This window comes from Scyliorhinus torazame, chromosome 1 (genome assembly GCF_047496885.1).
Source record: "Scyliorhinus torazame isolate Kashiwa2021f chromosome 1, sScyTor2.1, whole genome shotgun sequence".
NCBI lineage: Eukaryota > Metazoa > Chordata > Chondrichthyes > Carcharhiniformes > Scyliorhinidae > Scyliorhinus > Scyliorhinus torazame.
Window position 1 is genome coordinate 333,160,884 of NC_092707.1, and position 25,647 is coordinate 333,186,530.

Here is a 25,647-nt window from a genome sequence, read left to right on the forward strand (position 1 = left end):
GGACACCAAGTGAGAGGCACACACAAGGACACAGTGAATGAGAGAGACACATACACATAAACACGGTGAGTGAGAGAGGCACACGCGCGCACACAGACACGGAGAGTGAGAGACGCACACCGTGACACATAGAGTGAGAGACGCACACAGACACGGTGAGTGAGAGGCACACACGCACAGACACGGAGAGTGAGAGACACATAGTGAGACGCACACACATGGACACCGAGTGAGACACACACACATGGACACAGTGAGAAAGAGAATCGCGCTAACACACACATACATGACACCACCGCATTAAGTGAGTGAGGCACACATACAGACATGAAGAGTGAGAGACACATAAACACAGGATGTTCTAGCCATCCTGTGGCATGTTTTTCCATGGTGGGGGTGACTCGCCATTGGTCCCCGATGGGATCTTCTAGTCCCGCCAAAGTCACTGACCATTTGTTTTGTTCGCTTGCCGCACCACGGGGCGGCCTTCGACAGGACCAGAATATCCCACTTGCGGGAAGGCAGGAAAGTTCTGCCCAGAGTGAAAGAGAGGCAAATATGGACATCGAGTGAGAAATAGTGAGAAATATTGTTCTTTTTTATTAATTCAATGGTTCATTCAAGGGATGTGTGCTTCGCTGGCTAGGCTAGCATTCCTAATTGCCCTGCAGACGGTGGTGGTAAGCTAGCTTCTTGAACCACTCCATGTAGTGTAGGTACACCCACAGTGTCGTTAGGGAGAGAGTTTAGGGTTTTGACCCAGCAACAGTGAAGGAGTATCGAGATATTTCCAAATCAACAGGGTGTGCCGGTTGGAGGGGAATTTGCAGGTGATGATGTCCCCATGTATCTGCTGCCCTGATCCCTCTCGATGACGGTGGTCGTAGGTTTGGAAGGTCTTGTCTGAGGAGCCTTGATGAGTTTCTGCAGTACATCTTGTCTGTGGTACTCACGGCTACTACAGTGCGTCCGTAGTGGAGAGTGTGCATTTGGTTCTCCAATGTGGAGGAGACCATACAGTGAGCAACAAATGGAGTAGACAAAATTGAGGAAGTATCAGTAAATTGGTCTTTCACCTGGAAGGAGCATATGGGACGATGGACAGGGGGAAGATCAAAGGGCAGGTGTTGTCTCTCTTGTGATGGAATGGAAAGGTGCCAGAGGAATGGGAGGGCATGCTGGAGGTGAATGAGGAATGGACCAAGATATTGTAGTTGGAACAGCTCCTCATGCTGAAAGGGGAGGGGAGTGGTGGCAGAGTGCCATTTTGCTGGTTACACTCCTGCTCAACATTGCTGTGCCATTGCAACAGTGAACATATGGGTTGTGATAACAACAAATAGTATTTACATAGCACAATTACTGTGATATTTATCTGGATTAATGTTGATTTTATATAAATACAAGTTATTCTAAAATGCTCAAGGCACTTCAGAGGTGTTCTACGGCTAAATAAGATATTCCAAAGTGTAACCGAAAGCTGGATCAGACTTGGAATACAAGGAGAACCTTAGCAGTAGTGAAATTTCGGAACATGACACGGGTGTTTGAGGCGGTCAGTGGTGGTGCAAAGGAAGACATAATTGCATCTTAGGCTGCAGTTGATGGGGGAATGGCGGGCAGGATTGGGGAAGACTACATCATAGAGAATTAAAAATGTAGTTCAGTTATTCCGCAATGGTCAGCGAGGGCAAACTAAAACATCATCCCTACAGCCAGAGTTGTGTTCCTGCAATTTGTAAAGTTAAGGAGTGATTTGAGAGTTTTGAAGGTATAAGAGAGATCTAATGCGGTAAATGCAGATGAACTATTTCCACTGAGGAGTCTAGAACTAGGGGGCACAGCCTAAATGTTGGAGCCAAACCTTCTGAGAGGTTAGATAGAAAAGATTTGTACACATGAAGGATGGAGGAAGCACTGAACTCTCTTTTTCCCATGACAATTTGCTGTGAGGTTAATTGTTAACTTTAAATCTGAGATTGATAGATTTTTGTTAACCAAAGACATGGGCCGGGATTCTCCGAGCCCGTGGCGGGTAGGAGAATCACCGGGGGGGGGGGGGGGCGCGTGAATCCCGCCATGCCGCTCTGACACCGGGCCGCCGATTCTCCAGAGAATATGGGCCAATTGCGTCACCGCGGCGCCAGTCGGGGGCTCTTGAACGTGGTCCCCTTGCCGATTCTGCGCACTCGACGGGCCGAGTCCCGCCACCGTCATTTAAGTATGGTCCTACCCGCGGGACCTCGCCATTCTGGCTGCGGGGGCCGTCCTGGTGGGGGGGGCGGGGAAACGGCTCCGGAGGGGGGGGCGGCCCTCCATGGTGGCCAAACCCGGGATCGGGGGCAAACGATCGGCTGGCGCGCTAATTCCTAGCGGGGGCCTATGTTCCTCCGCGCCGGGCCCCTGTAGGGCTCCACCATATTGTCCGGGGGCTGGCGCGGAGATGGCTGTGGCGTGCGCATGCGCGGACCCGCACTGGCCGTGGCACGCGCATGCACGGACCCGCATCGGCCGTGTGGGGCAGGCGTTCGGCGCCGGAGCTGCGCACAGCACTCCGCCGTTCTAGCCCCCAAAGAAGGGGTAAACGCCGGTGTCGCACGTGCCAGTTTTGACGCCTGCGTCAACTCTTGGCCGGGATTTTGGAGAATCCTAGCCATTATGTGATATGGGGCGAAGGGTAAAGGCAAATATGGAGTTAAGTCACATCATCAAAGTTCCCATTTAATGGTGGAACAGACTTGAGGGACTAAACGACTAGCATTGCAAGGAAAGCGAGAGTTGTTGAGTGATGGGATGTGGATAACCAAGTTTTTGATCATCTGAAATTTGAGGGAGAAGTGGGGGGTGAGGTGGAAGGCTTCACAGATGGGATAAGAATCCAGAGTTGACATGGGCATGGCTGGGGATTTTGGAGACAGTGCTGAGGTGGATGACATTAAAGGTGGGCATTGGCGGCTTGAGATTTTGAGATGAGACCATAATCTGGACATCCTGTTTACTCATCCAGACAGATGAAATAGATTCCATGGCACGATTAAAGGAAGCACGGGAAGTTCTAAAAGAGCCTCGCCAACATTTTATCCTTCAACCAAAATCACTAAAGTATACTAATTTGGTCATTTTATCTCCCTTCTATTTGTGGGATCTTGCTGTGCACACATTGGCTGTCGTGTTCCTCTGTATTGCAACAGTGACTATACTTCAAGATGTTCCAGGCTAATGGAATACATTTGAAGATTTGAATGGTGCTATATGAATGCATTATTACTTCCATCCAAAACCAGATGTCGGCAAGCAAATACAGCACAGAGACAACAGAGGGGTTGAGAGAACGGGTGGAGTTGGGTGTCTTCAGTGTTATGTGGAACATGAGCCCATGGGCTGGATTTTGCTGATCCCTTGGAGATGGCAGGGTGGGGAGAGTTGAGGAGTCCCGTCATAGTGGTTTTCTGATGCTTTTCCATCTCCGAGACGCTGCCCAGGATAGGCAGAGGCGAAAGTGAGCAGCCTACTCTGACTTGGCAGGCAAACAATTGGGTCACTTAAGAGCCCAGTTACGGTCCATTTTCCCGATGGAGAAGAGAATTTCCTTGTCTCTGGAAGCAGCCTCCTGGTGTCCTGCCGGGCAGAGATTATTGCCGCCTTCTTTAAAACACCTCTTCCAGAGCCAAGGGGACCAGTCGGCCACAGCTGATGGCGATCCAGTGAAGGGGCTCCTCTCCACGATAATCGCCTGCCAGCTGAGGCCACACATACATTTAACAATTTTAGAGTCATCAGACGGTGCCTCCATCTTGAGGCACCCTCACAGTCTCCCACCTATATTAGCAGTGTCTACGTTTTCCAGTTGGACAGTTGGCTGCCCACAGCTTTGAGTGCTCCAAGTGGTCCTCCCATCTGGGAAACCTCCACTCATTGGACAAGGCTCTTGGAGGCAGATTACAGAACAGGGTTGGGGGGGGGGTGGGGGGGGGGGTGCAGGACTACGGCACCATCAGGGTCAGGACCTCTATATGGTCCTGAAATTGGGGTTCCAGCACTCACTGGAAAATCTATCCCCGTGTCTTTGGATCATCTTGTCAAGGGGCAGAATGTAGATGAGGAAAAGGAGTGCACTAATAATAAATTCTTGAGAAATTTAGTTCAGGGAAGAGAATCCATTCGTAAAGAGACTTTGGCAATAATTGGCTAATTAAGAGTGGAACAAAACACTGGTAATCTCCCCAGGATTGACATTGGAGGAGAGATGGTTGAGGATTAGGAGGATGGGGTGATTGATTAAGGCCATCAATCTGGTATTTTATCATTATGTTGCTTCCTGTTCCCTGATGTTTTTTCATTAATGGTGCTTCCTTCTCCCATTCTTCTCCGCAGGACAATGAAAAATTGGAAATTACAAAATATGGTGAACCGCCAAAGCCAGAGGTCATCAAGGATATGATTAAATATGCTCGGAATATAATTGAAGAGTTCAGGAGAGCTAAGCACTACAAAAATATCCTTTCCCTATGAATTGGTCATAAGGCCATTCACCTCTCAAAGAACCAAACTACTGCATGCTTGATTAGTGCTGCTATTTCATGTTAATTAATATGATCTATGTTCGTTCTGATGCTCTTCACCGCTTGTATACTTAGATTGGCCATTCTCTCCTCCTATTCTTGGCCCACATAAAGGAGGGATTCACCAAAATGTGGCTACGTCCCCACTCCAGCGTCAAAAATCAGGCATTTCACTCTGTACTTTCCTTAAGAAAGTCTAGAGTGATTCTCCAATTTGCAGGGGACTAGCAGGGCCCCTGAGTGCTTCTCGCAGCTCTGGGCTGCGGATACGGCATCCTGCACTTCCGGTCGGAAGTCCACTCATGCGCACGCCGGCGGCCGGCTGGGTGACATGGCAGACTCAGCCCGTGGAGCGGCACCAAGAATGTAGGTCCACCCAGGATTGTGCGTGCCCGCGGTTCGGTGCTGACCGATCGCTTGCCTGGCCGCCTGTGAGTCTCACCCCCCCACCCCCGGTGAAAGATCCCCCTGCCCCCCACTAGCGGCTACGGACTGAGTCCGCAGCTGCCACCGGCTGTCGGGAATTCGGCAAGTTGTCCTCGGAGATCACCGCGGGGGCTTCTGTCAATGGCCCCTACTCGCACCGCGTAGACCGCGCGTGATTTGCGGCGATTCTCTGGGGATCGCGATTTCGGCGCGGAGGCTCGGAGAATCCCGCCCAAAGTGTGTGGTCAAAAAATCAAGGAAATCTGGAAAAGGCGAGAGGCAGATATAGACAGAATAAGGAAATGGCAGATTTAATTTAGTTATAGTGAAGTGTGAGGTGGTGAATTTTGAGAGGGAAAGCAGAGAGCAGGAGCATAAACTGAATGTAAAAATGCAAAAAGTGATGAAGAAACATATAATTAATTAAAACACATTTGCTTGCAGTTGCAAGGAATTTTAAAAAGATTAATCGTATTATTTTGGGTTTCATAAATCAGGCCTTGGAGATTAGGAGCAGAAAGAATGTCAGGCTGCAATTAGTACTGTTTTTTTGAGTGTATGATCATACAAAGGATATTAAAGCCACAGCGAAGATTCAGTCTGTGTCAGGAAATTTGACTTCAGTGGTGACACTAAACGGATGGTATCAGATTGTAAGGCCTGTTTTTGTTTGATTGGCTGTAATGGAACTGAACATTAAGCACAGCGTTGTTTATAACACGAGGAATGAGGAGTAAAAATAGGGATATTTTGATACAGTTGGCGAGACTGCATCTGGGAGTACTCTGCATAGTTTTTATTTTAGAAAGGTGTAAATGAGTTGGAAGCAGTTCAGAGAAGATGCCCTTAACTGATATCTGGGATGGTTGGGGAGGTACTAGTCCCCTTGTGAGGAAAGGTTGGGCATGTCTCCATTGGAGTTCAGAAGAATTTGAGGTGGCCTTGCAGAGACATCAGATCCTGAGGGGATTTGACAGGGTGGATGGCTAGAGGATATTTCTGTTTGTGGCAGAGACTATAACTAAGGGATACAATTTTTTTTTTTTAAATAAAAAATTTGAGTACCCAATTCATTTTTGCCAATTTAGTGTGGCCAATTCACCTACCCTGCACATCTTTGGATTGTGGGGGCAAAACCCACGCAAAGACGCAGAGAATGTGCAAGCTCCACACAGACGGTGACCCAGAACCGGGATCGAACCTGGGACCTCGGTGCCGTGAGGCAGCATTGCTAACCACTGCGCCACCGTGCTGTCCCGGACACAGTTTAAAAATTAGGGGTCTCCCATTTAAGACAAGAGATGAGAATTATTTTCCCTGACGGTCATGAGTCTTTGGAACTGTCTTCCCCAGAGAGCAGGGGAGGGCAGGGTCATTGAATATCTTCAGACAGAAATAGAGAGATTCTTAACGAACAAGGAAGCCGAAGATTATTGGGGGTCGGCAGGAAAGTGCACTTGGGGCCACAGTTAAATTAGCCATGGACTATTGAATGTGGGGCACGCTCATGTTGCCAAATGGTCTACTGCTCCCAGTTGGTATGTTTGTAACAGACATCCAATCTCATAATGCCTATTTTGTACCACCGACCGAGAGCCATTTCTATTCCTAGGTATGAAGAAATTTTTTTAGATACCGTTGAATTATTACCACTGAGATTGTGTAGGTAAGAAGGAATTTTTAGTTTCTGTTTTGATATACAAAATGTTGTGAAGATGGATCATAAATGTAATGCCCTCCGGTTGAAAGGAAAATGCCCATCTGCAGTCCCAGCACTGCTGAGGACACAATTTGTGCAAAAGTCTAAAGAGTTGGAGTGACACAGAAGAATTTTTTATTTTTGTTCATTTTTTATGGGATGTGGGCTTTGCCGGCTAGGCCAGCAATTGTTGCCCATTCCTAAATGCCCTTGAGCAGGAGGTGGGGAGCTGCCTTCTTGAACCGCTGCAGCCTGTGTGGTGTAGATACACCCACAGTGCTATTAGGGAGGGAGTTCCAGAATTCTGACCCAACAACAGTGAAGGAACAGCGATATATTTCCAAGTCAGGGCGGTGAGTAACTTGGAGGGGAAAACTACAGATGGTGGTGTTCCCATGTATCTGCTGCCCTTGTCCTTTTAGATGGGTTTGGAAGGTGTTGCCTAAGGAGCCTTGGTGAATTCCTGCAGTGCATCTTGCAGATGGTACACACTGCTGCTACTGTGCATCAGTGTTGGAGGGAGTGAATGCTTGTGGAAGGGGTGCCAATCACGCAGGTTGCTTTGTTCTGGGTGGTATTGAGCTTCTTGAGTGTTGTTGGAGCTACACTCCTCCAGGCAAGTGGGGAATATGCATCACACTCCAGACGTGTGCCTTGTAGATGATGAACTGGTTTTGGGAAGTCAGAAGGTGAGTTACTCACCACAGGATTCCTAGCCTCTGACCTGCTCTTGCCGCCACAGTATTAATATGGCTAGTTCAGTTCAGTTTCTGGTCAATGATATTGATAGTGGAAGGGATTCAGTGATGGCAATGCCATTGAACATCAAGGGGCGATTGTTTGATTATCTCTTATTGGAGATGGTCATTGCCTGCACTTGTGTGGCGTGAATGTTACTTGCCACCCCAAGTCCGGATATTGTCCAGATCTTGCTGCATTTGCATGTGGATTGTTTCAGTGTCTGAGGAGTCTTGAATGGAGCTGAACATTGTGCAATCAGTAACGAACATCCCCACATCTGACCTTCTGTTGGAAGGTAGGTCATTGATGAAGCAGCTGAATATGCTTGGGCCTAGGACACTACCCTGAGGAACTCCTGCAGTAATATCCTGAAGTAGAGATGATTCCTCAAACCACCACAACATCTTCTTTGTGCTTGGTATGACTCCAGCCATTGGAGAGTTTTTCCACTGATTTCCATTGACTTCAGTTTTGCGAGGGCTCCTTGATGCTGCCTTGATGTCAAGGGCAGTCACTCTCCCCTCGCCTCTGACATTCAGCTCTTTTGTCCATGTTTGAACCAAGGCTATAATGAGGCCAAGAGCTCAGTGACCTGGCAGAACCCAACTGAGCGTCTGTGAGCAGGTTACTGCTGAGTAAGTGCCACTTGATAGCACTGTTGAAGACCCTTTCCATCATTTACTGATGATGGAGAGTAGACTGATAGAGTGGTATTTGGCTGGGTTGGATTTATCCTGCTTTCTGTACAGGGCATACCTGGGCAATTTTCTACATTGCCGGGTAGATGTCAGTGTTGTAGCTGTACTAGAACAGCTTAGCTAGGGGCAAGGCATGTTCTGGAGCGCAAGTCTTCAGTACTATAGAATCATAGAATTTACAGTGCAGAAGGAGGCCATTCGGCCCATCGAGTCTGCACCGGTTCTTGGAAAGAGCGCCCTACTTAAGCCCACACCTCCACCCTATCAAGACCACCAGGGCAGCATGGTAGCACAAGTGGCTAGCACTCTGGCGTCACAGCGCCATGGTCCCAGGTTCGATTCCCTGCTGGGTCACTGTCTGTGCGGAGTCTGCACGTTCTCTCCGTGTCTGCGTGGGTTTCCTCCCGGTGCACCGGTTTCCTCCCACAGTCCAAAGACGTGCAGGTTAGGTGGAGAACGTGCAGACTCCGCACAGACAGTGACCCAAGTAGGAATCAAACCTGGGACCCTGGTGCTGTGAAGCCACAGTGCTAACCACTTTGCTACCGTGCTGCCCCCATTATTGCCATAATATTGTCAGGGCCCATAGCCTTTGCTGTATCCATGCCTTCAGCTGTTTCTATATATCATGTGGGGTGAATCAAATTGGCTACAGACTGGCATCTATGGTGCTGGGGACCTCTGGAGGAGACTAAGATGGATCATCCACTCAGCACTTCTGGCTGAAGATCGTTGCGAATGCCTCCGCCTTGTTCCCCCATCATTGAGGATGGAGATATTTGTGGAGCATCTTCCTCCAGTGAATTGCTTAATTCTCCACCACCATTCACGACTGGATGTGGCAGAACTGCAGAGCTTAGATCTGATGCGTTTGTTGTGGGATTGTTTAGCTCTATCACTTGCTGCTTATGCTGTTTGGCACAGAATTGGACCTGTGTTGTAGCTTCACCAGGTTGAGTCTTCAGTTTTAGCTATGCCTGGTGCTGCTCCTGGCACGCCCTCCTGCACTCTTCATTGAACCAGTAAGAAGTCTTACAATACCAGGTTAAAGTCCAACAGGTTTGTTTCAAATCACTAGCTTTCGGAGCACTGCTCCTTCCTCAGGTGACCACATCATGGCCTTCATTGAACCAGGGTTGATCCCCTGGCTTGGTGGCAATGGTAGTGGGGATATGCCAGGCCATGAGGTTACAGATTGTGGTTGACTACAATTCTGCTGCTGGCCCACAGCGCCTCATGGATGCACAGTCTGAGTTGCTAGATCTTTTCTAAATCTACCCCATTTAACATGATGGTAGTGCCACGATGAATGGTATTCTCAATGTGAAGATGGGTCTTAGTCTCCATAAGAACTGTGCAGTGGCTATTCCTACGATGCTGAGCTGAACAGATGCATTTGCGGCAGGCAGATAGGTGAGGATGAGGTCAAATATATTTTTCCCTCTTGTTGGTTCGCTCACCATCAGCTGCAGTCCAAGTCTAACAGTTGTGTCCTTTAGGACCCGAATAGCTTGGTCTGTGGTGGTACTACCGAGCCACTGTTGGTGATGAACAGTGAAGACCCCCACCCAGAGTACATTCTGCGTCCTTGCTACCCTCGGTGCTTCCTCCAAGTGGTGTTCAACATTGAGGAGCACTGATTCATCAGTTGAGGGTGGACGGTACGTGGTAATCAGCAGGAATGTAAGTGGTTTCCTTATCCATGTTTGACCTGAAGCCATGAGACTTCATGGGGTCCGGAGTCAGTTGAGGACTCCCAAGGCAACTCACTCTCGATTGTATACAATTGTGCCGCCACCTCTGCTGGGTCTGCCCTGCTGTTGGGACTCTGGGATGGTGATGTTGGTGTCTGGGACATTGTCTGTAAGATATTGTCTGTAAGATATGATTCTGTGAGTATGACAATATCAAGGCAGTTGCTTAACTAGTCTGTGAGACAGCTCTCCCAACTTTGGCACGAGCCCCAAGATGTTAGTAAGGAGGATTTTGTATGGCGACACGGCTGGGTTTACCGTTGCTGTTTCTAGTGTTGATGTCGGCTGGTCCGTCTGGTTTCTTTCCTCTGATGACATCTTTTATTATTTTTTTTAAAAAAAAGTATATTTGTTGTAATCTCCCAATGCGTTTTGGCTTTTGGGAGCTCCCTGGTATTCTCGGTACAATTCTTAACTATTTGGCACCCCCTAGTGAGCTGCTGGAGATCTGCGAGTTAAGCCTGGATAAAATGGGCTCGATCTTTGAGGATAACAATGTCTATATGCTGCACATGATGTACCAGGCCATGGGAGTCTGCCTGTACATGCAAGATTGGGATGGAGCTCTACGTTACGGTCAAAAAATAATCAAACCTTACAGGTGAGGAATAGAGTATATAACTGCTGTTGATACAGAATTTTCTGTAGTTTCTGCACAAGATGAGTCCCAGAGGGAGCTTGTATTTACTTTCTCCAGGTTTTCGAACCGTAATATTAAACATAGACAAATCCAACTACTGCAGGAGTCACACTAAGAGTTGTGCAGAATACGCCTTTGGTAATAAATTGTTGCATGCAGTGCACAGTTGCAAGCATGCTTAAAAAATGCATGGCAGTAGTTGCTGGCAGATTTGAAGTTCATAAAATCATAGAATCCCTACAGTGTAAAAGGAGGCCATTCGGCCCATCGGGTCGGCACCGATCCTCTGAAAGAACACCACTACCCCCTCCGTCTTATCCCTGTAAACCCTCAACCTAACCTACACAGCTTTGGACACTCAGGAGAAATTGATCATGGCTAATCCACCGAACCTACATATCTTTGGACTGTGGGGGAAACCAGTGCACACGGAGGAAACCCCCGCAGGCATAGGGCGAAAGTGCAAACTCCACACAGACAGGCACCCAAGACCTGCGCTGTGGGACAACAGTGCTAACCGCCGTGCCACCCCTGTTGTGTTCTGGATAAATTTATAATTTTTTTCAGCTAACAAACTTATATTTGTATGCGATGGCCAACAATTTCCGTGAGAGGAGCCGACATTCTGTGCATGTGCAAGGAACCTAAAAGCAATGGCCTCCTCTTGTCCTAAGAAATATGGTGTTTATTGTTTTTTGTACTGAGAAGCATGCCAGAAAATACAGGTCATTTCAAATTAGTGAGTTGGGAAAATAAGATCATGGAACTCAGTCTGATTCCCTGTGTAGAGAGAACATGATCAATAAGGAAGATGTGGAAACGAGCTTGTACTGACCCAAGTAAAAAGAGACCTATGATCTCCTGCTTGTACTGCATGGGCTGAATCGAGCTGGTTTGGTGTTTGCAGTCCTCCACGTGGCAATTTTCCAATTTTAACTGTAGTGATAGTGTTGAACAAGAGATTTCTTTTCTCTGCCTAATCTGGTGTGTCACCTTAAGTTATCTGCCTGCCTACCCTTTTCGATCACAATTGATGTTCAGTTCGAGACCAAAACCATCGAATAAATTCTATCCAATATTCGCCCTTTAATATTTCTTCTTTGTCTCCCTCCGTATGCAAATAAGAAGCCTTATCACTCAGTCTTGCCAGTCAAGTGATGCTTTATGCCTTCAGGGTCTATATTGCGCTCTGGTTTTGAGTCTTAGGACTCATCCAGTACAGAACAGAAACAGGCCCTTCGGCCCATCATGCCTACACTGACCATCAAATACCAATCTATACTAATCCCATTTGCCAGCACTTGGTCCATGCAAACTATGCCGTGGCGATTTAAGAGCACGTCCAGATGCTTCTTAAATGGTGTAAGAGTACCTGCCTCCACCACCCTCTCAGGCAGCGTGTTCCATATTTCCACCACCCTCTGGGTGAAAAAATGTTTCCTCAGGTTCCCTCTAAACCACTTACCCCTCACCTTAAACCTATGCCCCTGGTCTTAGACACCGCTGCCATGGAGAAACTATTACAATGGGATTTCATTTTTTAATAATAATCTTTATTATTGTCATAAGTAGGCTTACATTACCATTGCAATGAAGTTACTGTGAAAATCCCATTTGTAGCTGTAATATAGTTTTGTCTTCTGGAATAGAGAGTGTCGATGGGCAGCACGGTAGCACAAGTTGATAGCACTGTGGCTTCACAGCGCCAGGGTCCCAGGTTCGATTCCCCGCTGGGTCACTGTCTGTGCGGAGTCTGCACGTTCTCCCCCTGTCTGCGTGGGTTTCCTCCGGGTGCTCCAGTTTCTTCCCACAGTCCAACGACGTGCAGGTTAGGTGGATTGGCCATTATAAATTGCCCTTAGTGACCAAAAAGGTTAGGAGGGGTTATTGGATTACGGGGATAGGGTAGAAGTGAGGGCTTAAGTGGGTCGGTGCAGACTCGATGGGCCAAATGGCCTCCTTCTGCACTGTACGTTCTATGTATATTTAAAACTCTCTAGGTAAGCATTTAAAAGGGGATCATACCTTTCGATATGATCTGTACCAAGTATAATGACATTTTAACCATGTTCTGAATCTCACCTCCTGGAAGCTGTTGCTTTGTGCAGGAAATTATGGGTGCCATGAAGTGGCAGAAGGCTCCTGGGAGGGCACTGGGTGCCGGTGATGTCTCCAGAAGGCAGTGTCCTTCTGCAGGGATTAGAGTCACATGTTGGCGAAACTGGGTAAGGACAGCAGGTTTCCTTCTCGAAAGGACTTCCATTCCCTCTCCTAATAATCGGCTCAACTCCTGATGAACAGGGACCTGCGGGCGATGCTTCCAGCCATACACCTGCCCAACCTGGAACACCTCCCGGTGCTGCAGAAGATGCAGCAGCTCAGAGACCGTCAAAAGCAGGACTACCATGCCACCGATCTGGCCGTGATATCCCCAGCAGACACTGTCAGGATCAAGACACCGGATGGTGGGTGGTCTGCCCTGGCTGTCTTTGTTCGACAGGCCGCGCCCCGCTCTTATGTTGTACATTTGGCTGATGGTTCCATCATGCGAAGGAATCGATGGGCACTGTGCAAAGTTGCCTGCCCGCAACCACTTTCTCCTCCATTTCCATATGTTGAATTGCCACCTCCTGATACCTCGCACCCAGTCAGGCCACCAGTCAGGCTTCCATCCCGCCTGTCAAGGCGCCGTTGTCCCCTCCGCCACACCTCCAGCGGTCGACCAGGATCAGACGCAAGCCTCAGAGACTGGACTTGTGAACATATGTTTTGTTTGCTCTGTTCTGTTGTCCTCCGCCAGTCACGTTAGACAGACTCATTCACATTTAAATACATTCACATACGCCAACAAAACATTAAAAAAGGGGCGATGTCATGATATGTAAACTTGCAGCTAATGAACACATAGAATAGGACACGACCAGTGATCAGTCAGGACACTCGGGGGTGGTATCTCACTATAAAAGGGATGAGGCTCTCACACCCTGCCTCTTTCCACAGACCAACATCTACAGAGTGAGACAGGGTGTATCCTTAGCATCACACCCCAGCACGTGGCTTAGAGCAAGGCTGGTTCAGTTACACTGAGTTACTACATTTAGATTAGCAGAGAGAACTGTGCTAATAGTTCAATAAAACACATTGAACTCACTTCAAAGTCTGGAGCATCTTTTACTCAAAACTGCAACAAGTGGCAGCTTGTGTTATTCCAAATTACATAACACAACAGTGATTGAGAATGTTTTTTTGTCTTGCACCTGCTTCAGTACTAAAAGGGGCAAAATGGAAACAGTCCGGGAAAATGTGACTCCTTGTCAGCCCTTTCAAGGGTCAGAAACAAGTTAAATCAGAAAAAGGGAAGGAAACAAAACTAACAACTATTTTGGGTGGCGAACACACTGCAGAGATGTGAGTGTGATGCAGCAGACAATCAAAATGTTTTAAATTAGGTGACCATTCAATTGCAGAAGGTGCTTTTTGATAACCTTTGATATGCAAAAACCTGTCAATCAACCACTTCCTTCAGCGTTTGAGAAATATATTGGGCAATTAGCAGTTCTCTTCCAATAGCCTGAGTGAAGTTTCTTCCTGTGACTGCCCTCTAGCCCAAGTGAAGTTTAGCGTGCACTTGCATCGCAGATATTGATCTAAAATCATTTTTAGGAGAATCCGTGAGACCATGCATATTTTCTTGAGCCATGGAGTTGTAAAATTTAAATATTACAATTTAGTGTAATCTGTTTTATTGATCTATGGTTGAATTTAACATGCATTTTAAATAAAGCTGGGTAATTGATCATAGACAAAACTACACAATTCACTAGAATGATGATTATCCAGTCTTTTTTCCCCCAGTAACGAGGCTTTCTGTTCCTGAAGAATGCAATTTCTAAAGGAAGGTAACACTTTTCCTCATTGGGAGCAAGGGCTGACATGCGGGCCTGGTCCTTGATGTTGAGCACACACTGCAATAATATGTGTCGCAGAGTAAAACATGTCATAACTGTTCCATTACATGATTGGGCAATGGATACATTGATGCAAAATGAGTGTCTGTTCAGTGGCATTGACTGGATCGGTTTCTGTTGGGATATTTGATAACTTATTCTGCACGGTAAAAGGTGTCAATACTGGGAGGTTCACCATCTTTCCCGTCCGAATGCCAAAGGACCAATTTAATAAAGCTGGAGCTTATGCATTAGAAACACTTGTCAGGAAGTCACGAATGAGCTAATAGTGCCTTTGCTCCCGCTAAAATGAAAGCTCAGGTGCCATGGTTTCCTGGCATGCGCTGCTGGTGGATGAGGGGTGGGATTCTCGGAGCCCTCGCCAGGTCGGAGAATCGGTGGCGGGCCACACGAATCACACCACGCCGCCCTGACGGCAGAGCGGAGAATCGGCGCCGTTGGCGCGGCACCAGTCTCGGGCCGCTCTACCCGGCTGGCCCACCGATTCTCCAGCCCGGATGGGCCGAGCGGCCGTAAGAAAAGAGCCGAGTCCCGCCGGCGCCGTTCTAACCTGCTCTGGGACGGCGGGACCTCGGCGTGTAAGAGTCGAGTGGGGGGAGGGGGGCTCTGACCCTGGGGGGGGGGCCTCCAATGTGGCCTGGCCCGTGATCGGGGGCCCACCAATTGGCGGGCCAGCCTCTGTGGCTGGGGGCCTCCTTTCCTAAGCGCCGACCCCTGTAGTTCTGGGCCATGTTGTGTCGGGGCCGGCACGTTGAAGGAGGCCACTGCGCATGCGCGCGTTGGCGCCGGCACAACTGTGCATGCGCGGATCCCGCGGCGCACAGTTCACGCCAGGATCTGCAGCTGGAGCGGCACGAACCGCTCCAGCACTGCGTTGGCCCCCTGGAGGGGCCAGAATTAGCCCTGGGAGTGGCCCGTTCACGCCGTCGTAAAACGTGACGGAGTTTACCACGGCGTGGACACTCTGCCGCGGGATTGGAGGATCCCGCCCGAGGTTTCTCACTGGGAGAGCAGTTTCCAAGGGGATGATTTTGAGCTCCCTCTCTCCGTCCGTGAGAAAGTTGATGCGGGCTTAAAATTCGGAGCGAATCAAAACCGTGACTTTTTCAGGCATGATTAGCTTTTGGAACCCCCCCACACTCTCCCGTGGCGTAGTCGGAATCGCACCGAGGAAGTCCAGGAACCTCAATTTAAGACATTGCAATGTCATTAGTGAGAACTTTCTCCGGATCTTCCACCTTCATGGAATGAGGGGACGGGTGGGAAGCGATTTGCCACCGATGTCTGTCTGTGGGGGGGGAAGAGGAGGGAGAGAGGTAGAGGAAGGAGAGGGGGGGCAGAGGAGGGAGAGAGAACTCCCAAGACCACCGAGTGGCCTGGGTGCCGTTCAGCTGCAGCACTGGTTGGGTGACCTTTAAAGATGGCGCCCCGATCTGTTTGAAGCTGGTTTCCAGCTCGAAGAGTCTCTGCCTCACCCGAGTGATGGTATTATCTACACACACACTTTCTATTTTCTGAGAGGCTCAAGAGTCTGTGTAATTCACAGTTTTTCACGCCAGAACTGACAAGTTGCCATTTTTTTGTTAAATTCTGCCCGTCAAGTCAGCATTTCAGGTCTGGTGTGCCATTAGAGGTGACATTTGGGGTAAAACCTCCTCACTGTGTCCAAATCTCCAAGAAAAGTTGAGGTGCCTGCGATATCACTGAATAGCTGAATTTTCCACATCAACTCTTTCAGAGACAAATTCTTAATTTGGTCCCAGATTAAAGATGGATTTGTGATTTGGACATACAGCTCACTAAGAACAAAGTTAAGACAGCGCAAAATCAGAGCTGACAACAAGTAGACTTTCATCCAATTGTTGATTTAATCTGTCTGAATTTGAGCACAATTTGAACTTGTGTCCATGGCAGTAAAATGATTGTGGGTTTATCCATGGCAACACCTAATCACTACCAGTGTTTTTATATATTTTAAAAAGAGAAACATATTTATTAAATATTGGTTTATCAGCAACAGTGTGCATTTAGTGCTGAAAAAATGTCTACAGATTGGATTTGTTTATTGTCACGTGTATCGAGGTACAGTGAAAAGTATTTTTCTGCGAGCAGCTCAACAGATCATTAAGTACACGGGAAGAGACTTCCGGGTGCGGCGATGACCAGCTGAGTCGCACGTTTCGGCAGCTCCCTGTGAAACTGACTTTTGGGCTCTTGATAGGAGCCCCAACGGCAATTTTGACGGCTAAAAACACTGTGCGGTAAACCAGAAGGGAATCCCCCCTGGATACGGATGGAAAAAGGAGGAGAGAGTGGCCAGATTGCAGTGGATCCTTTAGAACAGCGGCAAGGAAGGCAAGCAAAAACCAAGATGGCGTCGGAAGGTGGCAGTTTAACATGGGGCCCTGAACAACAAGAGTTCTTGAAATGCTGTGTGGAAGAGATCAAAAAGGAAATGAAGAAAGAGCTGTTGGCCCCGATACTACAGGCGATCGAAGGGCTAAAGGAGGAACAAAAGACCCAGGAGCGGGAGCTTCGGGTCGTGAAGGCAAAGGCAGCCGAGAATGAGGACAATATACAGGGCCTGGTGGTGAAGACGGAGACGCAGGAGGCACATCAGAAACGATGTGTGGAAAGGTTGGAGGCACTGGAAAACAACGCAAGGAGGAACAACCTGAGGATTCTTGGTCTTCCTGAAGGTGTGGAGGGAGCGGACGTCGGGGCATATGTGAGCACGATGCTGCACTCGTTAATGGGAGCGGAGGCCCCCACGGGTCCGTTGGAGGTGGAGGGAGCATACCGAGTGATGGCGCGAGGACCGAGAGCAGGAGAAATTCCCAGAGCCATAGTGGTGAGATTCCTCCGTTTTAAGGATAGAGAAATGGTCCTTAGATGGGCGAAGAAAACTCGGAGCAGTAAATGGGAGAACGCGGTGATCCGCGTTTATCAAGACTGGAGTGCGGAGGTGGCGAGAAGGAGGGCGAGCTTTAATCGGGCCAAGGCGGTGCTTCATAAAAAGAAGATAAAATTTGGAATGCTGCAACCGGCAAGACTGTGGGTCACATATCGAGGGAGGCACCACTACTTTGAGACGGCGGATGAAGCGTGGACTTTTATTGTGGAAGAAAAACTGGAATGAGCGGGTTATTAAAAAGAACGTTCGAACAAAGTGGTGGGGCGAATGTGGGGGGCAAAGAGGGGTTTTATGTACTAATCCTGCGATGTGGTAACTTTTCTCTCTCCCACAGGTGGTGATGGGGGGTGGAGGAGATGGGGCGTTGGCCATTGGGGGCGGGGCCAAGGGAGAAGCGCGGGCTTGGTTCCCGCGCTATGATAATCATGGCGGGAATAGAGAAGCAGGAAGGAGGGGGCGTCGCACGGTGCGAGCCGAGGTCACGGGGGGAAGCCGAGGTCAGCCAGAGTTTGCTGACTTCTGGGAGCAACATGGGGGGAGTAATTACGCTAGCGGGGGATCTAGCGGGGGGGGGTGGGAGGGGGGAATTACTGGGTTGCTGCTGCTGGGGGGAGGGGGGAGCTGGTATGGGAGAGGATGGGCGGGGGGGCACCGCCTGGGGGAGATACAGCTGCGTGGGAACCGGGTGAGGAGCTGGAAAAAGGTGATGGCTAATCGACAAGGGGGGGGGGGGTAGGAAGCCCCCCAACTCGGCTGATCACGTGGAACGTGAGAGAGCTGAACTGGGCCGATAAAGAGGGCACGGGTACTCGCACACCTTAAGAAACTTAAGGCAGATGTGGTTATGTTACAGGAAACGCACCTGAAACTGATAGACCAGGTTAGGCTACGCAAAGGATGGGTGGGGCAGGTGTTCCATTCGGGGCTAGATGCGAAAAACAGGGGGGTGGCTATATTAGTGGGGAAGCGGGTAATGTTTGAGGCAAAGACTATAGTGGCGGATAACGGGGGCAGATACGTGATGGTGAGTGGCAAACTACAGGGGGAGACGGTGGTTTTGGTAAACGTATATGCCCCGAACTGGGATGATGCCAATTTTATGAGGCGGATGCTAGGACGCATTCCGGACCTAGAGATGGGAAAGCTGATAATGGGGGGAGATTTTAATACGGTGTTGGAACCAGGGCTGGATAGGTCGAAGTCCAGGACTGGAAGGAGGCCGGCAGCAGCCAAGGTACTTAAAGATTTTATGGAGCAGATGGGAGGTGTAGACCCGTGGAGATTTAGCAGACCTAGGAGTAAGGAGTTCTCGTTTTTCTCCTATGTCCATAAAGTCTACTCGCGAATAGACTTTTTTGTGCTGGGTAGGGCATTGATCCCGAAGGTGAGGGGAACGGAGTATACGGCTATAGCCATTTCGGATCACGCTCCACACTGGGTGGACTTGGAGATAGGGGAGGAAACAGGAGGGCGCCCACCCTGGAGAATGGACATGGGACTAATGGCAGATGAGGGGGTGTGCCTAAGGGTGAGGGGGTGCATTGAAAAGTACTTGGAACTCAATGATAATGGGGAGGTCCAGGTGGGAGTGGTCTGGGAGGCGTTGAATGCGGTGGTTAGAGGGGAGCTGATATCAATAAGGGCACATAAAGGGAAGCAGGAGAGTAAGGAACGGGAGCGGTTGCTACAAGAACTTTTGAGGGTGGACAGACAATATGCGGAAGCACCGGAGGAGGGACTGTACAGGGAAAGGCAAAGGCTACATGTAGAATTTGACTTGCTGACTACAGGCACTGCAGAGGCACAATGGAGGAAGGCACAGGGTGTACAGTACGAATATGGGGAGAAGGCGAGCAGGTTGCTGGCACACCAATTGAGGAAAAGGGGAGCAGCGAGGGAAATAGGGGGAGTGAGGGATGAGGAAGGAGAGATGGAGCGGGGAGCGGAGAGAGTGAATGGAGTGTTCAAGACATTTTATAAAAAATTATATGAAGCTCAACCCCCGGATGGGAGGGAGAGAATGATGGGCTTCTTGGATCGGCTGGAAATTCCCAAGGTGGAAGAGCAGGAAAGGGTGGGACTGGGAGCACAGATCGAGGTAGAAGAAGTGGTGAAAGGAATTAGGAGCATGCAGGCGGGAAAGGCCCCGGGACCGGGTGGATTCCCAGTCGAATTCTATAGAAAATATGTGGACTTGCTCGCCCCGGTACTGACGAGGACCTTTAATGAGGCAAAGGAAAGGGGACAACTGCCCCCGACTATGTCTGAAGCAACGATATCGCTTCTCTTAAAGAAGGAAAAGGACCCGCTACAATGCGGGTCCTATAGACCTATTTCCCTCCTAAATGTAGATGCCAAGGTAATGGCAATGAGAATAGAGGAATGTGTCCCGGGGGTGGTCCACGAGGACCAAACTGGGTTTGTGAAGGGGAGACAGCTGAACACGAATATACGGAGGTTGTTAGGGGTAATGATGATGGCCCCACCAGAGGGAGAAACGGAGATAGTAGTGGCGATGGATGCCGAGAAAGCATTTGATAGAGTGGAGTGGGATTATTTGTGGGTGGTGCTGAGGAGATTTGGTTTTGGAGAGGGGTATGTTAGATGGGTGCAGCTGTTGTATAGGGCCCCAGTGGCGAGCGTGGTCACGAATGGACGGGGATCTGCATATTTTCGGCTCCATAGAGGGACAAGGCAGGGATGCCCTCTATCCCCATTATTGTTTGCACTGGCGATTGAGCCCCTGGCGATAGCGTTGAGGGGTTCCAAGAAGTGGAGGGGAGTACTTAGGGGAGGAGAAGAGCACCGGGTATCTTTGTATGCGGACGATTTGCTACTATACGTGGCGGACCTGGCGGAGGGAATGCCAGAAATAATGCGGATACTTGGGGAGTTTGGGGATTTTTCAGGGTATAAATTGAACATGGGGAAAAGTGAGTTGTTTGTGGTGCATCCAGGGGAGCAGAGTAGAGAAATAGAGGACCTACCGTTGAGGAAGGTAACAAGGGACTTTCGTTACCTGGGGATCCAGATAGCTAAGAATTGGGGCACATTGCATAGGTTAAATTTAACGCGGTTGGTGGAACCGATGGAGGAGGATTTCAAGATATGGGATATGGTATCCCTGTCAATGGCAGGGAGGGTGCAGGCGGTTAAGATGGTGGTCCTCCCGAGATTCCTCTTTGTGTTTCAGTGCCTCCCGATGGTGATCACGAAGGCTTTTTTAAAAAGGATTGAAAAGAGCATCATGGGTTTTGTGCGGGCCGGGAAGACCCCGAGAGTGAGGAAGGGATTCTTACAGCGTAGCAGGGATAGGGGGGGGCTGGCACTACCGAGCCTAAGTGAGTATTATTGGGCCGCTAATATTTCAATGGTGAGTAAGTGGATGGGAGAGGAGGAGGGAGCGGCGTGGAAGAGATTAGAGAGGGCGTCCTGTAGGGGGACTAGCCTACAGGCTATGGTGACAGCCCCATTGCCATTCTCACTGAGGAACTACACCACAAGCCCGGTGGTGGTGGCTACACTGAAGATTTGGGGACAGTGGAGACGGCATAGGGGAAAGACTGGAGCCTTGGGGAGGTCCCCGATAAGAAACAACCATAGGTTTGCCCCGGGGGGAATGGATGGGGGATATGGAATGTGGCAAAGAGCAGGAATAACGCAACTGAAAGATCTGTTTGTGGATGGGAAGTTCGCGAGTCTGGGAGCGCTGACCGAGAAATATGGGTTGCCCCAAGGGAATGCATTCAGGTATATGCAACTGAGGGCTTTTGCGAGGCAACAGGTGAGGGAATTCCCGCAGCTCCCGACACAAGAGGTGCAGGACAGAGTGATCTCAAAGACATGGGTGGGGGATGGTAAGGTGTCAGATATATTTAGGGAAATGAGGGACGAAGGGGAGACTATGGTAGATGAACTAAAAGGGAAATGGGAAGAAGAGCCAGGCTAAGCCTGATTCAGTTTAAGGTATTACACAGGGCACATATGACTGGAGCACGGCTCAGTAAATTTTTTGGGGTGGAGGATAGGTGTGCGAGGTGCTCGAGAAGCCCAGCGAGTCATACCCATATGTTTTGGTCATGCCCGGCACTACAGGGGTTTTGGATGGGGGTGACAAAGGTGCTTTCAAAAGTAGTAGGAGTCCGGGTCGAACCAAGCTGGGGGTTGGCTGTATTTGGGGTTGCACAAGAGCCGGGAGTGCAGGAGGTGAGAGAGGCCGATGTTTTGGCCTTTGCATCCCTAGTAGCCCGGCGCAGGATATTGCTAATGTGGAAAGAAGCCAAGCCCCCGGGGGTGGAGACCTGGATAAATGACATGGCGGGGTTTATAAAGCTAGAGCGGATTAAGTTCGTCCTAAGGGGGTCGGCTCAAGGGTAGAGCAGGCGGTGGCAACCGTTCGTCGAATACCTCGCAGAAAGATAGACGGAATGGGAAAAAGAAGGCAGCAGCAGCAGCCCAGGATCGGGGGGGTGGGGGGGGAGGAGGAACCAGAAGGACTCTCAGGGTTGTTAATATATACTGTATAGTATGTATAGGTCGTTGCTACAGATAATTATATATTGGACTGTTAAATTATATTTTTGGAGAGTGTTACTTGTGACAAGGCAGTTGCCAATTAGGGCTAGTTTTCATTTTTGTTATTTATTATTTATTCTTTTTTTTTTTGTTTATAAAATAGGTCGTTGTTATTTGTGTTGTTATAATATTGTGTAAAGGATGCACAATGTACTGTGTTGGTTGACCAAAAATTTTCAATAAAATATTTAATAAAAAAAAAAGTACACGGGAAGAAAAGAAAATACATAATAGGGCAACACAACGTATACAATGTAACTACATAAGCACCGGCATCGGATGAAGCACACAGGGTATAGTGTTAATGAGGTCAGTCCATAAGAGGGTCATTTAGGAGTCTGGTAACAGAGGGGAAGAAGACATTTAACTGAAAGGAGATATTAAGGGTCCTGACTAAAAGCTTTGTCAAAAAGGTGGGTTTCGAGGAAGGCCTTAAGAGGAGGGGGGTGATGGAGAGGTTGAGGGAGTGCAGTGCCTAGACCACTGAAGGCAAGGCCAATAATAGAGGGATGAAGAGAATGGGAAATGCACAAATGTCCACAATTGGATGGATTCTTTGGGGATAGTAGCGATTGAAGAGAGAAGGAATTCAAACATTCATATGAATTTTTTAAAATTTGAGGCTTTGTGAGACTAGAAAACAATGTAGGTTAATGAGTACAATGGAGTTACGGGAGCAGGATTTTATATGAAGCAGATTTTTGGGTAACAATATGCCCCGAGAAGCCGGCAGGGGAGTAATAGAATATTCAAATTTGGAGGTGGTAGGCATGGATGAAAGTTTAGGCAATGGAGGGGTAGAGGCAGAGAGGGGTAATGTTGTGGCGATGAAATAGGTGTTTTTTTTGTGATGGAAGGAATGTGAATTTGGAAGCTTATCTTGCAGTAAAAATTGCAAGCAGGCAAAATCCTTGGGATTCCACTTATTATAGAATACAGTTGTCCTGGAGGTTGAAATTCCAGTGCTTTCTCGCAATTGCTGTCTGTTTATTTAAGAGTGGTGTGGGAGTAGCAGTCAGTCCCATTCCATGATGGGTTGGTTACTCTTCGTTTGGTCTGACATTGGTGTACATGGTCACAGAATAACATTTTTCCACCTGCTTATGTGCGATTCTACAGTGAGAAAGAAAATGAATTAAAGGAAGGCAGCAGAAGATTAGAATCTTACTTGTTTTTTAAAATAAAATTGAATGCCGTTTTGTTTTGTTTTAAAAAAGCAACAAACACTATCCAGCATATTCCCTGAATGTTGCTTCAATGTGGCTGAAACTGGGACGATTATATATGGGCCTAGAACACCATTCTGCTGGAGCCAAGGCACTGAGGAAGGTAATAAATTCATCGTGAGATTTTCTCTTTACAGGCACCAAGCATTGAGTTTAAAACAAATAATGGTCATTTTGATTGCTTGCATTTAAAGGGAGGGCTGTGGCATGCTGTACCTAGTTGCATGAGAAATTAGATTTAGACCTAATCCTGCCTCATTTTATTAAATTGTACTTATTGGGGTTATTGCAGCCAGTAGGCTGTTCCCCTGCTTGTTTTCAAAGTGCTCGAAGGAGAAATCTCCAAGGAGCACAATGTGCTGCCATTCGTTAACGCTGCACACCCATTTCTTCATTTTTAATACATCTAAACAGATGTCTAGAAGTACGTCAATTATTATTTATTCACTTAAACTAACTCTGAATAATAGTTTTCTGCCAGAGCGCATTGAGATTGATGGATTTTAGGGTGATTTAATGAATCCAACAATTAAGAGAGGTGAATTTAATTCAGCAAAACTCTTAATTGGGAAACTAGGGGCTAGTTTAGCAAAGTGGGCTAAACAGCTGGCTTGTAATGCAGAACAATGCCAGCAGCGTGGGTTCAATTCCCGTACTGGCCTCCCCGAAATGTGGCGACTAGGGGCTTTTCACAGTAACTTCATTTGAAGCCCACTTGTGACAATAAGCGATTATTAGTATTACTTTAAAATGCACTAATCTTGGAGAAGACTGCTTCTGCGCAACACAGGTAAATATAGTTCACAAGTATATATGTTTAAGAAGCACCAACCATAGTTAGTGTGAAACATTGCAGTCTTTCCTCTTCACCAAACTTTGGGTTTTCTCTTTTGAACTAATGAGGCAACACACCTTAAAGATTCGAGGTTTTTGTCCAGCAGTTATGAACAGTGCGTTTGACTTCAAAAGGGTGATTGCTAAGAATGTTGGCGTGCACTGCTCTTCCATCCAGAATGCAGTAGATTGGTATGAGTCCTTTGTCTTGACCTGTTGGAGTGGTCCATTACCATTTGGGCTTTCTTTCCTCTGCTGCTCTGATGCAGTTATCCCAAAATCCATCCTGATTTCCCAGCAGGATGACGGCTCACCGACCTGAAACATTGGCTGGGATTCCACAACCCCTCTCCCCCTCGCTCGCCCCCCGCCCCCGCCCGGTGAGTTTTGTCATGGCAGGTGCAACAAGCCATTGGCCACTGGCAGGATCTTCTGGTCCAGCCAAAGTCAACCGGCTTTTGCGTGCCTCGCTCACCTACACCGCCGGGGAAGCCTCCGCGAGGGGTTGACTTCGGAGGGACCAGAAGATTCCTTCAGCGGGAGGGGCCAGAAATTTCCATCCATTATCTCTATTTCTCTCTGCATATGCTGGCTGACCAGCAGAGTATTTCCAGCATTTTCTGTTTTAACGTGTGGTACACGCTATTTTTAAAATCCTCAAAAAAACAAATCAAATTTCACAAATAGCTGAAATTGGGAGTTTAATATCGTGAAATAATTGAAAGACATCCTTGGAGGTTTTTGTTTTCCTGCCGTATCACTAATGCTCAGAAAAGCACAGAAACATTGGAGTGTCTAACCTTAAATGGCATTTTTTTGTTTTCTTTTAAAAAAAGCTGATTTTAAACTTAGCTCTCTGGTGTGTAACAGGCAGTCTGGTTTTTGTTTTACAAAAGGAGAGCAAAACATTTTTTTTAATGCTTTGAATCCAGAAAAATTCCCATTTTTGGCATTTAGGTTTTTGCAATTACAATTATTTATTTCAGTGCCATGTGACTGAAGTAGTTGGTAAAATTAGCAACTTCTTTTAAAAGAGAGTTATGCTTTGGAATGGATCTTGAGAGTGGTGCTAACTAACCCAAATTGGGCATTTTTGTCCACAGGCATTGGCTATTATGGAAGTGGCACATGGCAAGGATCATCCATATGTCCTTGAAATTGAAAAAGAGCTGGAGGAAAAATGAATGTTTTCATTCAAAGCTTCAATTCTTTGAAAATGTGAGACTGTATGCTGGTGTTTCGGTCAACAAACTGATTGTTTGAAATATTTGTTCATACCTGCAACAACCAGTCTCGGAATAATGGCACGATAATCAAAGGAATGCTGTTTTTATTTTTGTTCTGTTTTTAATATTTAAATGCACATTGCAATAAACTTATTGTAAAAAGCTTTGAGTTGTGTGGGTTCAATTAATTTGTGTTCGCAGGAGCAAAGGTTCTGTAAGCATCCTACATTCAAAGGTGAGTTACAATTGAAAAACAGGGAAGTTGGCTAAACCTGTATTAAACTTTGATTAGCCTGTATGCAGTTCTGGTCCCCATGTTCTATAAAGGATATAGTGCAGTGGGTATTCACTAGTAATACCATAAGACATAGGAGCAGAATTGGG

The 25,647-nt window shown here is 47.9% G+C and overlaps 1 protein-coding gene across 1 annotated transcript in view; it reads left to right on the forward strand.

Moving 5' to 3' along the window:
* Nucleotides 1–25,427, forward strand: part of smyd2a (SET and MYND domain containing 2a) — a 77,761-nt gene extending 52,334 nt beyond the window's left edge. The window contains exons 9-12 of the mRNA XM_072508982.1: nucleotides 4,375–4,495; nucleotides 10,307–10,481; nucleotides 23,195–23,306; nucleotides 25,141–25,427. Coding sequence (XP_072365083.1) covers nucleotides 4,375–4,495; nucleotides 10,307–10,481; nucleotides 23,195–23,306; nucleotides 25,141–25,221 — 489 coding nt within the window. The 3' untranslated portion in view covers nucleotides 25,222–25,427. The remainder of the gene's footprint in view (nucleotides 1–4,374; nucleotides 4,496–10,306; nucleotides 10,482–23,194; nucleotides 23,307–25,140) is intronic.
* The last annotated feature ends 220 nt before the right edge of the window (nucleotides 25,428–25,647 follow it).